The 13,423-nt window shown below is 36.7% G+C and overlaps 1 protein-coding gene across 7 annotated transcripts in view; it reads left to right on the forward strand.

Annotated features, from left to right (window-relative positions):
* The window catches only part of rap1gapb (RAP1 GTPase activating protein b), a 68,441-nt gene that overhangs the window by 45,393 nt on the left and 9,625 nt on the right, over window positions 1–13,423 (forward strand). For all 7 annotated transcript variants that reach the window (XM_055222162.1, XM_055222164.1, XM_055222160.1 and 4 more), the window contains 12 exons: window positions 1,008–1,046; window positions 1,134–1,319; window positions 1,997–2,100; window positions 4,229–4,307; window positions 4,393–4,446; window positions 4,527–4,610; window positions 5,174–5,274; window positions 6,710–6,839; window positions 8,957–9,112; window positions 11,063–11,134; window positions 11,235–11,321; window positions 11,690–11,833. In XM_055222162.1, coding sequence (XP_055078137.1) covers window positions 1,008–1,046; window positions 1,134–1,319; window positions 1,997–2,100; window positions 4,229–4,307; window positions 4,393–4,446; window positions 4,527–4,610; window positions 5,174–5,274; window positions 6,710–6,839; window positions 8,957–9,112; window positions 11,063–11,134; window positions 11,235–11,321; window positions 11,690–11,833 — 1,236 coding nt within the window. The remainder of the gene's footprint in view (window positions 1–1,007; window positions 1,047–1,133; window positions 1,320–1,996; window positions 2,101–4,228; window positions 4,308–4,392; window positions 4,447–4,526; window positions 4,611–5,173; window positions 5,275–6,709; window positions 6,840–8,956; window positions 9,113–11,062; window positions 11,135–11,234; window positions 11,322–11,689; window positions 11,834–13,423) is intronic.

A 13,423-nucleotide genomic window follows, 5' to 3' on the forward strand; every position in this document is an offset into this window, starting at 1 on the left:
GTACTATTATTATTATTCAAATTAATTGTGGCAGCCCTGTACTATTTTGGGTTGTGACTGGTTTAAAACTATATTCTGAGAATGTGTACTGTGAAATATTGCAAATCTTCAGGTAGTTCAATAGTTTGAAAGTTCAAATAAAGTCTATGTGTGGGGAACTTCCTTTGAACTTCTCTGATATAACTACAGGTAGTGGAGCATATACTAGTTAGCAAATCTTTATATCAAAGCAATAGTTGCTATATTTTAGCTTTTCTCACATTTTAATGATGAATGTGTTTCTTAAATTAGTGACATGAAATCACTAATAGTAAAAGTGACCGTGGACAGTCATCTATCAGTTAAGCGTGAGCTGTTCTCAAGTGTGTAACTACCTAAGGATGTGGTCTGCACCGCCTGTTTGTCCACTTCCTCTTTCATTATGTTCATAGATATAAATGAATCAATCCATATATCCTGTCACACTTCAAACAGAATAACACATATTGCTATTTTTTTAAATTTCATTTCACACCTCCTTCTCTGACCTGTGATTTAATAAAAGCACTGTATCTTTCTTCAAAAGATAACTATATTTTTTATTGCTGAAAACTTTTCCTTTCTGTTTCTATGTCCTTCCTTGACCGGCAAACATTGCTAACACTGTTATTTCTCGTGGCTGGTTTATTTAAGTGCACAGTAAAACCATTATATTCTACTGTGTGTCATTGTGTTCTTAAATATAATTGAACTGTTGGTCTGTGCACTGAGAAATGTCTTGGAACGATATTACTAATCAAGCTGAAGGAGAACACCCACAAGTGCATTACACATACCAAAAATGAGTTTAAATCCTGGTCTTACATTTACTGAATATATTTGGTAAGCCTTGACTATGCATTAAGTTTGATTGACAATGATTTAAATAAGTAGTAATAATAAGTGAAACCATCATTTGTTCATACATTTGCCACCCCTTATCTGCTGTTGCTTGTCTGCTTGACTCAAATTTGTTAATCATCTTCCAGACAGAAGAGGACTACATCCCCTATCCCAGTGTTCACGAGGTATGTCCTGAATTTCTAAAGCCAGTTTTGTCCTATTTCTTTTTAAAATGGTAGTGCATGTGTCTGATTGAGTGTCATTTGTATAAGGTTCTGGGCCGCTGCAGTCCCTTCCCGCTCATCCTGCTGCCCCAGTTTGGAGGCTATTGGATCGAGGGCACAAATCATGAGCCCAAAGACCCCCCTGAGACAGAGCAGCCCCCCTGTTCCACCTCACACGTCAAACTGGAGACCAACAGCCTCGCCAAAATCTACAGGAAGCAGTTTATGGGAAAGGTGTCCTGCTCTATTCACAACTACATTTTAGTAATTTGTTTTGCACTTCAAATAATTGAGAGTTAATTCACTTTTTTATATATAGATCTATATTATGCTAATGAAGGGCTGAACACTTTGCTCCTGACAAGTTTTGGAGTGAAAAACTTGATTGATTTGAATAATACTTTATTTTTTATAATTGAAGAATAAATTCACAGAGCAAATTTCCATGCATGAAAGGAGCAATATTTTTTCATGTAATAATATAAATTTCGTTTTGCCTCAGTACAGCTATATTGTAAAAGCCTCTTCCAGGGTGAAAATAGGACCCACGTGTGCTGTCTGCATCTTATTCTAAAGCGCTTTGACTGCTGCAAGTTTTTGAAAATGAACTAGTTCTTTTCATGTTTTGAAGACAGTAAAAAAACTGGTACAGTGCCTTTGATGATAAATGGCTTAACTAATTCACGACTCAAATGCATTTCAAAACATGTTCAAAGTGGTCTAAACTATTTACACAAGACACAACCCTAGATAACAACATCATTTTAATTTGCCTGTAGCAATCGTTCAAATTGCACTTTCAATATGTCGCCCTCATACAGCCCTATGCTCGTGTTTCTATTCCTCCTGCCCTGTTAGTAGCAGGTGTCACAGCATTTCTTCTAAGTGTTATGTCTGCTTGTCTGCGGCAGGAGCACTTTAATTACTACACCATGGACGCCGCTCTGGGACACTTGGTCTTTTCCATGAAGTATGACGTCATCGGGGATCAGGAACATCTGCGGCTTATGCTCCGGTATAGTTTCCATTTCCTTTATCTGTAACCTGTTTTGTGTCCTGTTTGTGCTTATCAGGCTCACTGAAGCAGGGGAATTCAATGATGTATTGCCGGTTTGATTTCTGACAATAAGCGCTGGTACATCCCACATACAAATGATAGCCTTTTTCATAAATGTTATCTTCAATTAAATGTCTGACTGCAGCTGATACTATCATCCGAGCAGCAGATTACAGAATTGGTCTAGAATAGGCAAGGGTGTATCTCCGTATGAAAGTGCTTAGTCATATTTGTGACTAATCCTGACACCTGTGTAACAGTTCAGCAGTTTCCACTGTGCTTCATTGTCATTTATGTCTCAGTGTGTCTTAACAGGAGGACTGGTCAGGTAGGGTCAGTAGATTGTGTCAGAGCAGTTTGAGGGGAGTAAAGAGCTCTCAGGACAAAAGTGCCCCCCTCTGTGTCCTGCAGCCCGGGCATCACAGTCAGCCTCCAGGGGGGGCAACGTGAACTGGAGAATTAACATAAAAGCTCTCTTCTATACCGTTCTCTTACTCCCCTCTGCTCTTTTGGTTCAGTGAGACGGGCCATTCTCTCAAACTATTCTGTCACATTTTGTGTGAAATGTCTGTAGCACCTCAGTGCTCCATAGCTACCTTCTATCATTAGTTGTTTTGAGAAAAAAAAAAAAAAAAAGTTAAAATGGGCCAAATAGTGTATGAGATTCCAATTGGATCTAACAGAAAACTAATAGGTGATTAACTCTTGACAATGGCTTTAGGTTTGTGACAGTGGTTTTAATATTTTGACTGATTGCTGTACTAAATACATGATCCACTGATTCTGTGCTGTCAAATCTCATTTCTGCTGGGCAGCTGACATTTCCGTGCTGCTTAACTTAGGTTATTATAAAATATCTTAGAATTTCTTTTCAAGGTTGCAAAACACCTGTGGCAACAAAGTATTGCTTTTGGGAATATTGGAAACACATTTGTTTGTTGGTTGGGCGTTAGCACTCGCCTCACCTGTGCTATCATTTTTTCAAGTCATAAAGCTATGGACATTTATGTAAGCATCTACTAAAATAACACTATTGGGATCCATTTAAACACTTTTCTACTAAAACCTGCGGTGCTCTCTCAGTAGGAGTGCTACTCATTTGTGCTGCAGCCTCCCACCACCATCATCCAAAAAGGATCTCTCTTTTATTTCACACCTGTTTACTCACCCATCCTCCACCATCCCGTGAATAATTTGGGCCTCATAGTCTCCTCTTCACTTTTTGTAGGAGAAATCTCTCTTTATTTTAGTTGCTCTCATGTGGATTAGTATTAAACAAAGTCATTTTTTGTGCCCACTATATTACTCACAGAGATGTTTTCACTGATGGGGCACCGCCCACAGTCACCTTGGCGCTTCTTCTCAGAGACTGACTCACTGCGGCTCTATTTAAAACCAGTAGATGAAGTCAGATTCTGTTGCAGACAGATGCTTTAAATAAGATTTATTCAACATTCACAGCCATATTTTTATAGATTTATTTTATTAGACATAGCCATGATAGTTTAACAATCGCTGAGGAAATGATCCTGGTTGAGTGTCTACATCCTCTTCTTGCTGACATTTGCGGTCTGTATGGACATTATATTTTTAATGTACTATGCATCTTTGTGAATGATGAATCATTTTCATTTAAAATGCCCAAACTACAGATTTCCCAGTAGAAAAATGAAATGTTTCTTGAGTTTTCACCTTGACTTTCTGTCAAATGGACATAAACATGCTCATCTGTATGGCTTGTGACTAGGATGGTTTGCTATTGTTACATACAATGATGTAAAGTCGTAGAATGAATCTTAACAGGCACAGATTTAGTACTTCTACATTTTACATATAGAACATATAGATAGCTACTCACCATCTGTTACTTTGAATATCATGCAAATCAAGTGTGCAGGGAGGAATCACAATTGCTTGGTAATTGCAAACCCAAGTGACTCTGATCAACAGCTATTTTGAGATCAGGCATTTAATGCTGTAATTTTTGTGTTAAATCACATTCTTACTCTTCTATAGTTTTTGTGATGCATGTTAAGATTTGGTTTGACATATTCTTCTCCTCACTCTCTCTCTTTCTGTCTTTCAGCACAAGGCAAAAAACCTACCATGATGTGATCCCTATATCTTGCCTTACTGAGTTCCCCAATGTGGTTCAGATGGCCAAGGTAGGCTGCAATTATCAGAGAATCGCTTCCCTCCATACTGTGTAATTACACCAGCCAAGACTAAGCATGCTATTTTTGCACACAGCTTGTTTGTGAAGAGGTTAATGTGGACCGATTTTACCCTGTCCTCTATCCAAAGGTACTTTCTATTCACTGATGAATCTGTCTCCATCTGCTCACTATTGTCTCAATGAGGGTGTATGTCACTTTGTTTTGCAGGCTTCCAGGCTTATTGTTACGTTTGATGAGCATGTGATCAGCAACAACTTCAAGTTTGGGGTGATTTATCAAAAGTTTGGACAGGTGAGTGGTGCCTCACATAAAGCTGAGGACGTTATGTAAGACAAGGCTCTGATGACAAGAGATGAGGGACAACAACAAACAATATCACAATTGTTTTACTACTATTTGGTTTAGTTTTATTAAATAAATGGCTTTCAATTGTAAGTTCCTGCACATAGTGGGGGCGACAGTGGCTCAGTGGTTAGAGTGTTGGTCCCCCAACCCGAAGGTCAGAGGATCGAGTTCCGCTCAGACCAAGTTCTGTCGTTGTGTCCTTAGGCAAGACACTTCACCCACATTGCCTAGTATAAAAGCAGTGTGTGTGCGAATGATAGGTGGTGGTCGGATAAAAAAAGCCTCTATTTTTACTTGTAACTTGGCATGGTGGAATAACCTACTCATCTCCATGGAGATGGATAAGTTTAATGCCTTTTCAGACAAAACAATAATATTTGTATGAAAACAAGGAAATCACAGGCACTCAACCAGAAAAGTTCCATAGTGCACTTTTAAACTAACTGCTGTCAGTTAGGTTTCCACTGTATTCTGCATCGATTAATCTTGCTTATGTTGCTTTGTCCAAGACAACAGAGGAAGAGCTGTTTGGAAACATGGATGAGAGCCCTGCCTTTGTAGAATTCCTGGAGTTTCTGGGACACAAGATAGAGCTGCATGACTTTAAAGGGTTTGTGTACTTTGAAATCTTTTGTCTGTTCTGTCCAACACTGACCATCAGTCACTGTATTGATCTGAGCTGCCCTTTAAATAGGTCCCTTGTAAAGCGTTTTGTAGCAGCAGTGTTTGTGAGCTGCAGACTCACTCATTAGGCAGGCAGAAGAATCGCCCTTGACATCTGCTTGGTGATGAATGAGTGTGCTTGAAAGTTCATGCTTGTCCCATTTTAAAACCACTATAATCATTGTGCATTTAGTTGTCACCTTAAATTGTTTGTGTCAGTTGTAAATTTCCTTTTTTGTTGCACAAACTAGTACTATCAAATTATGTGAGCTATTCCAAAGACATGCATGTTAAGTGAATAGAGATTATCCCCAGTGAATATGTGTAATATGTCAGAATGACTATCATAAATGAATGACCTCTGTTCATGCAGTGTGCTACAGCTTATATTGTCTTAGCATTATTAGTACATTTCAAAATAGATTTTGATACTAAGGGAAAAACTTGATACTTGATTCCAGTTTTGATACAAAAATAAAATAATAATAATAATAATAATAATAATAATAATAATAATAATAATAATAATAATAATAATAATAATAATTGTAATTCCTCCAGGTACTACACACAAGTGGTTTCCTCTACTGACGAATTTATTGACATCCATCTTGCACATGAATCCAAATAAATACACTCGTGAAAGCTAAAGAAACACATAGACAAAACAATAATTAACTTAATGAACAGTAAAGACATTCAACAATTACCTAACTAACCTCGTTGGCTGTATACCGAGAGGGATTAACTGAGATATCTTCTTTCTTCTTAAATGTATCCTTAAACTGCAACCCAATCATCTGCTTTTAATCATGCCACTTTTCTCATTTAGCTGAGATGGCTTCTTCTATGCAACTAGCATTGCTTCACGTGTACACAGACCTTAAACTGCGCCCTCTAGTGACACTCCACAAAATTACACCTAAATAATATAAAACATGAAAACTAAAAAGTGGCAGTTACAATAATAATAATAATAATAATAATAATAATAATAATAATAATAATAATAATAATACTAATAATAATAATAATAATAATACTAATAATAATAATAATAATAATAATAATAATAATAATAATATGCACCACTCCTATATACTGATAGTTGACTTTATTTTACAATCATGCTACTTCTGAAAAAGATCAAGGCTATTTTTGGTATTGATACCTGCTAAAATGAGTATCTAGTTTTTGTTGTTTTGTTTGAGTTTTTTTTATTTAAGACTTTGCTATATAAAGGCTGCTGCTTTTGGGATTGAATCAAATTAAATGTACATGATTTTCTGTACCTAAATCCCTCAAAAAGAATATATTCCCCAACTTTCTTCTACAAAAACATGTATATGTTATATAACTGTTGCCTGTTTTTAACCCCTCAGGTTTCGCGGTGGGCTGGATGTCACGCACGGGCAGACAGGGACAGAGTCAGTCTACACAAATTTCCACAATAAAGAGATTATGTTCCATGTGTCCACCAAGCTGCCTTACACAGAAGGAGATTCACAGCAGGTACTACTCCAGTGAGATGTCAGTGAGTGGTTGTCATGCTTGCTAATGTGTGCTGGTAAAACACTTGTCAATACACACACGCATGCACGCACGCACGCACACACACACACACACACACCCACACACACACACACACACAGGGTTTTAATGGCTTAGGAAATCAGAGTATATTAGATTTTGCTGTGTTGATCAGTATATTACATTTTAATTACATGTACCTATGATCAATATTGTCTAAAAAACTAAAGCATAGGTAACTGTAGTAGTTTTTAGGCATTTTGCAAACGTCTAGTGCTGTGGTAAATAATTTGTCTTCTCTCTAAACATTAGCAGTAGCAAATACATCTCAAAATTTATTTTTACAAGACACATTTTTATGCAAGGGATGCTGGGGGCAGGCAAATAGAAATCAATTCACTTCAGTTTATATTTCAAAATTGAACTTCGTAACCACAGTAACCCATGCAGATAGCCCATATTGCTGAGCATGAGGAGAAAGGCAGGACATACAGTAAACACCACCCACATAGATGATTCAACTCAAGGAATCTGCCGCCACCATTATAACAAAGAGAGAGCAGTGCTGCAGCATTAGCTCATTAGCAGATGTCAAGTGTCTCGCTCCAGCCATGTACTCAACTTTGTTTGGCGTGTACAAATGTTATAAAGGACACATATGCACTCGTCTACAGAGTGTGTCTGAGGGAAATATTTAGATATATGCAAGAATAAAGCACAGAAAATAGCTCAAACACAAATTCAGCTATGCTTTTGTTGCTTTCAGTTTGAGGCAAGATGCATATATTCATGAAGTTTAGACTTGGCGAGGTAGTATAAACAAAATGGACTTAAAAAAAAAAAAAAAAAATCCTACAAGAATAATCATGTGTAGCAATATTTAATTAGCCTACTTCCAAATATTGTGTTTGAAATGTACATGAAACAATAATAAATATGACATAAATAAATCCTTAAGCCATTACCTAAGTTACAAAAGCATTAACAAGTTCACAAAGTGTCTTGTGTTCAAATAGATGGTGATATTGATGTGAAGACGCATACAAGCCTGATAGACACCAGCTGTAAAGTAATTGTGCAGGTCACTAGAAAAGTGATATCAATAACTCCCAGAGCAAATATTTGCCGCAATGACTAGGTACACAGTTATTCCACTGTCAAGATGTTTTATGGTAATAGGAGACCGTGTACAGTCTAATGTTAGTTTTAGGACTGTATATATCTAACAGGGGTGCAATGCAAATGTCCCGGTGATGTTTAAGGATCATATTATAGGGATGTGAGTTCTACACCCTTGTGTTTACTGACTGTCGCTTTATCTTTATTATTAAAGTAATAAAAAGTTAGCTTGATCGGTACACTGTAAAACATGTATTTGCTTTGTAATACATAATTTCAAAACTTAGATCCATCTAAGGTTAAGGTTAAGGTATACTTCCCTGTGTCCCTGTATAGGGAAACTTGTCCTCTGCATTTGACCCATCCTTCAGTGCTGCTGGTTTAACCTCTATGTTCAACACAGAATCACACATTCATCATGTGCGGCAATCGTCTTTTATGGAAGAAAGTCCATATCTAACAGTCAAATCTGTACAAGTCAGTTAAGATATTTGGGCATTTCAAGAATAATAGTTTTTTTTAGTGTGATGGTAGCAACAGATGAGGAAATGTGACATTGGTAGTACAGTTGTTTACTAAATTAATAGAAAACTCTGGAGTGGGCGTGTTAAAATTGACTGGATTCATTTGCAACATTTCACTAACTTTGATTAATAAATACATAAATCACAAATCACTTTTTGTTGCTCCAATCTAAAAAAGAGAAGTAGAGATTTGCTAATTATTGTATTGATTGTGCTGACTGTCGTAGAATTGGACTTATGTATAAATCACATGCTGTTGACACAAAAACAGATAAACATGATTTGGGGCATTTTGTGAAGAGAGAACCTGTCCCTGCTGGAGCCGTGTGCACATCTCCACTGAAACAATTTGGTTCACAGTCAGTATTTGAGCATGAGCCTGGAGGTGATTGTGATTGGTCTGTGTTTTGATTCAGAGTTTGAAGTGCTGTGTCCCTCCTGATGTGTCCCTTTCAGCTGCAGAGGAAGAGACACATAGGCAACGACATAGTGGCCATCGTGTTCCAGGAAGAAAACACACCATTTGTACCAGATATGATACAGTCCAACTTCCTCCACGCCTATGTGGTGGTGCAGGTGGAGAACGCATGCACCAGTAATGTCATTTACAAGGTACGTTCACAGGATGTACAATAAAATCTTATGCCTATGATTCTTGAGAAACCTGTTTTGTCCTGACTCTCAAGAATCATAGATTTTTTTTTTTTTAAAAAGCATTCTACATTTATGAGCGATGTAAATCTTTGTAGAGTAAGATACCGAAGTGTATAGAAATGCAAAGGAACAGGTTATTTTTTCCAAAAAAAAATCACATTTCCCAGTATCATTCAAATATTGTTAATTCTGTCAGACAGACAAAGACACATAAAAAATTATTTATTACAATCCAACTAAAATGTTAATTTGCAATCTATGGTGTAATAAGGGTTATTTACCATTGTGTGCAATAATATGTCTTTTTTTTATGTCTTGTTTTTTTTTATGTTAATGTTAAATTAAGCTCCAGATTTCAATGACTTTTATGATTTAAACCATAATCTGAATTGCAACTGCAAAATTTTCTTTTTAAAAAATGACAAAAATGCCCTCCAAATTCCTGGATCTGAGTTGACAAAAATGTGTTAACATTCCTACAAACAAATATGTTTTAATCCAGATGTAAACAAATGCTACAGCTTTAACACCAACCATACTGCACAATAATGACTTCCAACCACAAACTCACTATGGGAGAGAAAAGTCCACTCTTCTGCCCTCGACCCCCTGTCTCTCAGTCTGAACCGACCCTGTATTCTCCTCTGCCTCTGTAGAAGTTTGTATTCTAATATTAGTTATTTTACATATTTTACTTTGCATTAGACCCTGTGAAGTAGTGTCCTGGTGTCACAACATGAGTGGTCTATAGCAGGCTCATAATATCAGCAACAGGCAATACTATTTCAAGAGATGAAAATGTAATAATCTGTTCAATTATACTTTTTTTTTTTTTTGGTGAAAAAATGTGAATTAAGTATATATATATTAAGTATATATATACTTATATATATATTAAGTATGTGTGTATGTATATATATATATATATATATATATATATATATATATATATATATATATATATATATATATATATATATATATTTTTTTTTTTTTTTTATGCTATATGAATATATATTATATTAGACTTAAACAGTGAATGTCAATTTAATCCATTTCTAAGTTCATAAATGACATTTTAGAGGCTACAGGTACATTTGTCAACTTCACCGGTCACTTTGCGACCGGTGAAGTTGACAAAAACACATGTGTTTCCCTTATAAAACATATATAATACACTGCAGCCATTTCCGTTCATTCGTTCTGTTTGCTTTCTTAATGACCTCATTAAGGGCTTGGACTCACTCCAGTAATGTTTAAATACATGTGTCATAATGGACTGACGGGTTGACCATTTCCAGCTGTGAGGGCAGACTGTGTGTGGTTGTGCTGCATTCAGTGGAGTAAGAACAACTAAATAGAGCCCTTAGAGATTTAGAAAACAATATTACTGCCTGATTTAATGACTTTTTTGAAAATGTCTGACAGAGTTGACAAATGTGACACTACTTTGACTAGCTGAATTTTGAAGAAAAATATGTTTAAAATTTTACCTTTTTTAACAAGCCTTTTAATATAATCTATTGTTATAATCAACAAGTGTTTTTGAGCAGGTGAACTCTCTGAACCCTGGCAGATGAATGCTGATAAAAAAAATTTTTATGTTTTTGAACAATACAAAACACTACTCTATCTAAGAAAATGACTTTATAATATAATGAATAAAATGCCTATTCATCAACCACAACACAAAAACAACACTGCCACAATATGTTAGACATCCAGAGTATCCTGTCTCTCTTCACAGTCTCGAGATACTTACGCTATTTTAAACTTTGGAGAGTGTTTTGCGTGAGAGAGAATCTAACAGAAAACCTATGTCAAATGTGTTTGTAAATCAACCACTGATGTGTGTTTGAAATCACTACTTTGTTTTTGTAATTCATAGTCTAATATTGTGTCCTCAAGGTGTCTGTAACAGCAAGAGATGACGTACCTTTCTTTGGCCCTGCTCTGCCTGACCCTGCCATCTTTAAAAAGGTTAGGAGCCACACAAATACCTCAGCGCTCCTCCTGACAAGCCCATATCACAGACCTCCATTAAATCTGTCTTTTCCCTGTTTTTTCTTTCTTTCCTCAGGGCCCAGAATTTCATGAATTTCTTTTCACTAAGCTCATTAATGCAGAGTATGCCTGCTACAAGGCTGAGAAGTTCGCCAAGCTGGAGGTGAGAGTGATGGAGGAGAGATGTGTGTGTGTGTGTGTGTGTGTGTGTGTGTGTGTGTGGGGGTGTGTGTGTGTGTGTGTGGGTGTGTATGTGTGCGGGGGCTGTATCCTGTACCATATGTTATTCTCTCATGGATTTTTTAAAATGGTTTCTGTAGATGCAAGTTGAATGCATTGGGGAAACATGAAAAATGAGAGCCTTCTTGGATTTGCATAAACAGGGAAATTTATTTTGAGCCCAAACTTACACAGCCTAGTGTTTTGAGAGTTTCAACCATGTGCCAGTCAACGCCGCATTGAGTTGCAAAAGTTGCAAAGTGCTATATCAATTATTATCATTGTTTTATGTTGATGACATCCATCTTTCAGGAGCGCACACGGTCCGCCCTCCTGGAGACCCTTTATGAGGAGTTACACATAAACAGTCAGTCCATGATGGGACTGGGAGGAGACGAGGACAAGCTGGAGAACGGGGGTGGAGGAGGAGGGGGAGGCTTCTTTGAATCCTTTAAGGTACTGTCACGTTCTCATATGTCTCTTTGTTGTCTGTTTATTTCTGCTCTGCATGATGATGACTATACACACCTGTCTTTTGGCTGGGATTCTGGGTATTCACACACCAGAAAACAAATCTTTTATTTATTTATTTATATTTTGTATCTTAAAACAGCAGTCCTAGTGTTGATTTTTTCCACTAATATACTTTGTCATCAGTTTCATCAAAGTACTATGTCATGTTCTTATTAATAAGATATGATAAGAGCACTGGATTGTAGTTCCTTTTTAAATTAAAACCATAATGTCACACCATATGCAAACTCAACTACCAAGAATAAATGAGCTTATCTTGTGCTTATCTTGCTCTTATCAAAACAAACACAATTGACTCATAAAAAGAATAAGAATAAAACTAAAGTCTATTAAAATATCAAAACTAACACCAGTCCTGTCTCCTAATGACAAATGCAGTAGGATTGTGTTCACTCTATGGGTCTGGGGCTGTCCTGTGCTGTCACTGGGAACTCCATGTGAGCAGGAGAGTGGTGGAGTATGGCCCAGCAGAGAAGGCAGGAGCTGGGGTTGTGTGTGTGTGATGAGTGCTTTAATGACCCTCATTATGGAGATGTGCTGTGCCTTCTCCCCCCGGGCTGCATCTCCCTGTAATGTCGCTCCTCCTCTGACTCACTCACTCTGTCATCTCTGAAATCTCTTGCACTTAAACATAAACATAACTGAAATCTGTGTCATTTGCTCTGCATGTTTTGATGTTTTGTTCTTGTTATGTACATGTGGTATGCTGCCGCTGTACACCATTTTCCTCATTACACAGCTTTACTATTTTTGTAGGCAGTGTAAATATCTTTATCAAGCTTTATCTTTATCACTTTCTTTCATTCTTACAGTGCTTGTTAGTTAGCCTAGTTTTTTCACTTTTTTATATATATCCAAATGTATAGATTAACAACTAAATATTATTCTTAAATTACATTAGCTCTTGCCTCATTGACAACTTGCACTATTAACAATGGTGACAGTGTAGTTGTAGCACATTTCCTCTGGCCAGTACCTGTCATGATATACAGGCAGCAACATCACCTCATCAGTGTGGAACAAGCTCACAAACACCAGGACCCGTCTAAATGAAATATGTCACTACAAACTGTCACAAACTTTTGGGATAAATTTTGTATCTGTCTAGTCGACAAAACCCTCCCCGAGGTCAATACCGGTTCAGCAGAACTGTAAAAATGAACTCTATGATGCCTTCAAAGTATGACTATTATACTTTTTTCACAATACTAAAAATTCTAACTATTTAGATACTAGGGACAAGGCTTGAAATGCCAATTTTCATAAAACGGCGATACTAAAAAAGAAAAACGCTTTTTTAATTTAAAATATTATCATGTATTGTAATAGTACTTCTTATATACACTGCCTGGCCAAAAAAATGTCAGCACCAAAAAAAAAGGTCACGCATTCTAATCACACACATCACACATTCACTGTGGCATTGCTTCGATTTCGCTTCTGCAATGTCACAAGATTTGTTTCCATCCAGTGTTGCATTAATTTTTCACCAAGATCTTGCATTGATGATGG

The sequence above is a fragment of the Periophthalmus magnuspinnatus genome, chromosome 5 (genome assembly GCF_009829125.3).
Source record: "Periophthalmus magnuspinnatus isolate fPerMag1 chromosome 5, fPerMag1.2.pri, whole genome shotgun sequence".
In the NCBI taxonomy this organism is placed as follows: domain Eukaryota; kingdom Metazoa; phylum Chordata; class Actinopteri; order Gobiiformes; family Gobiidae; genus Periophthalmus; species Periophthalmus magnuspinnatus.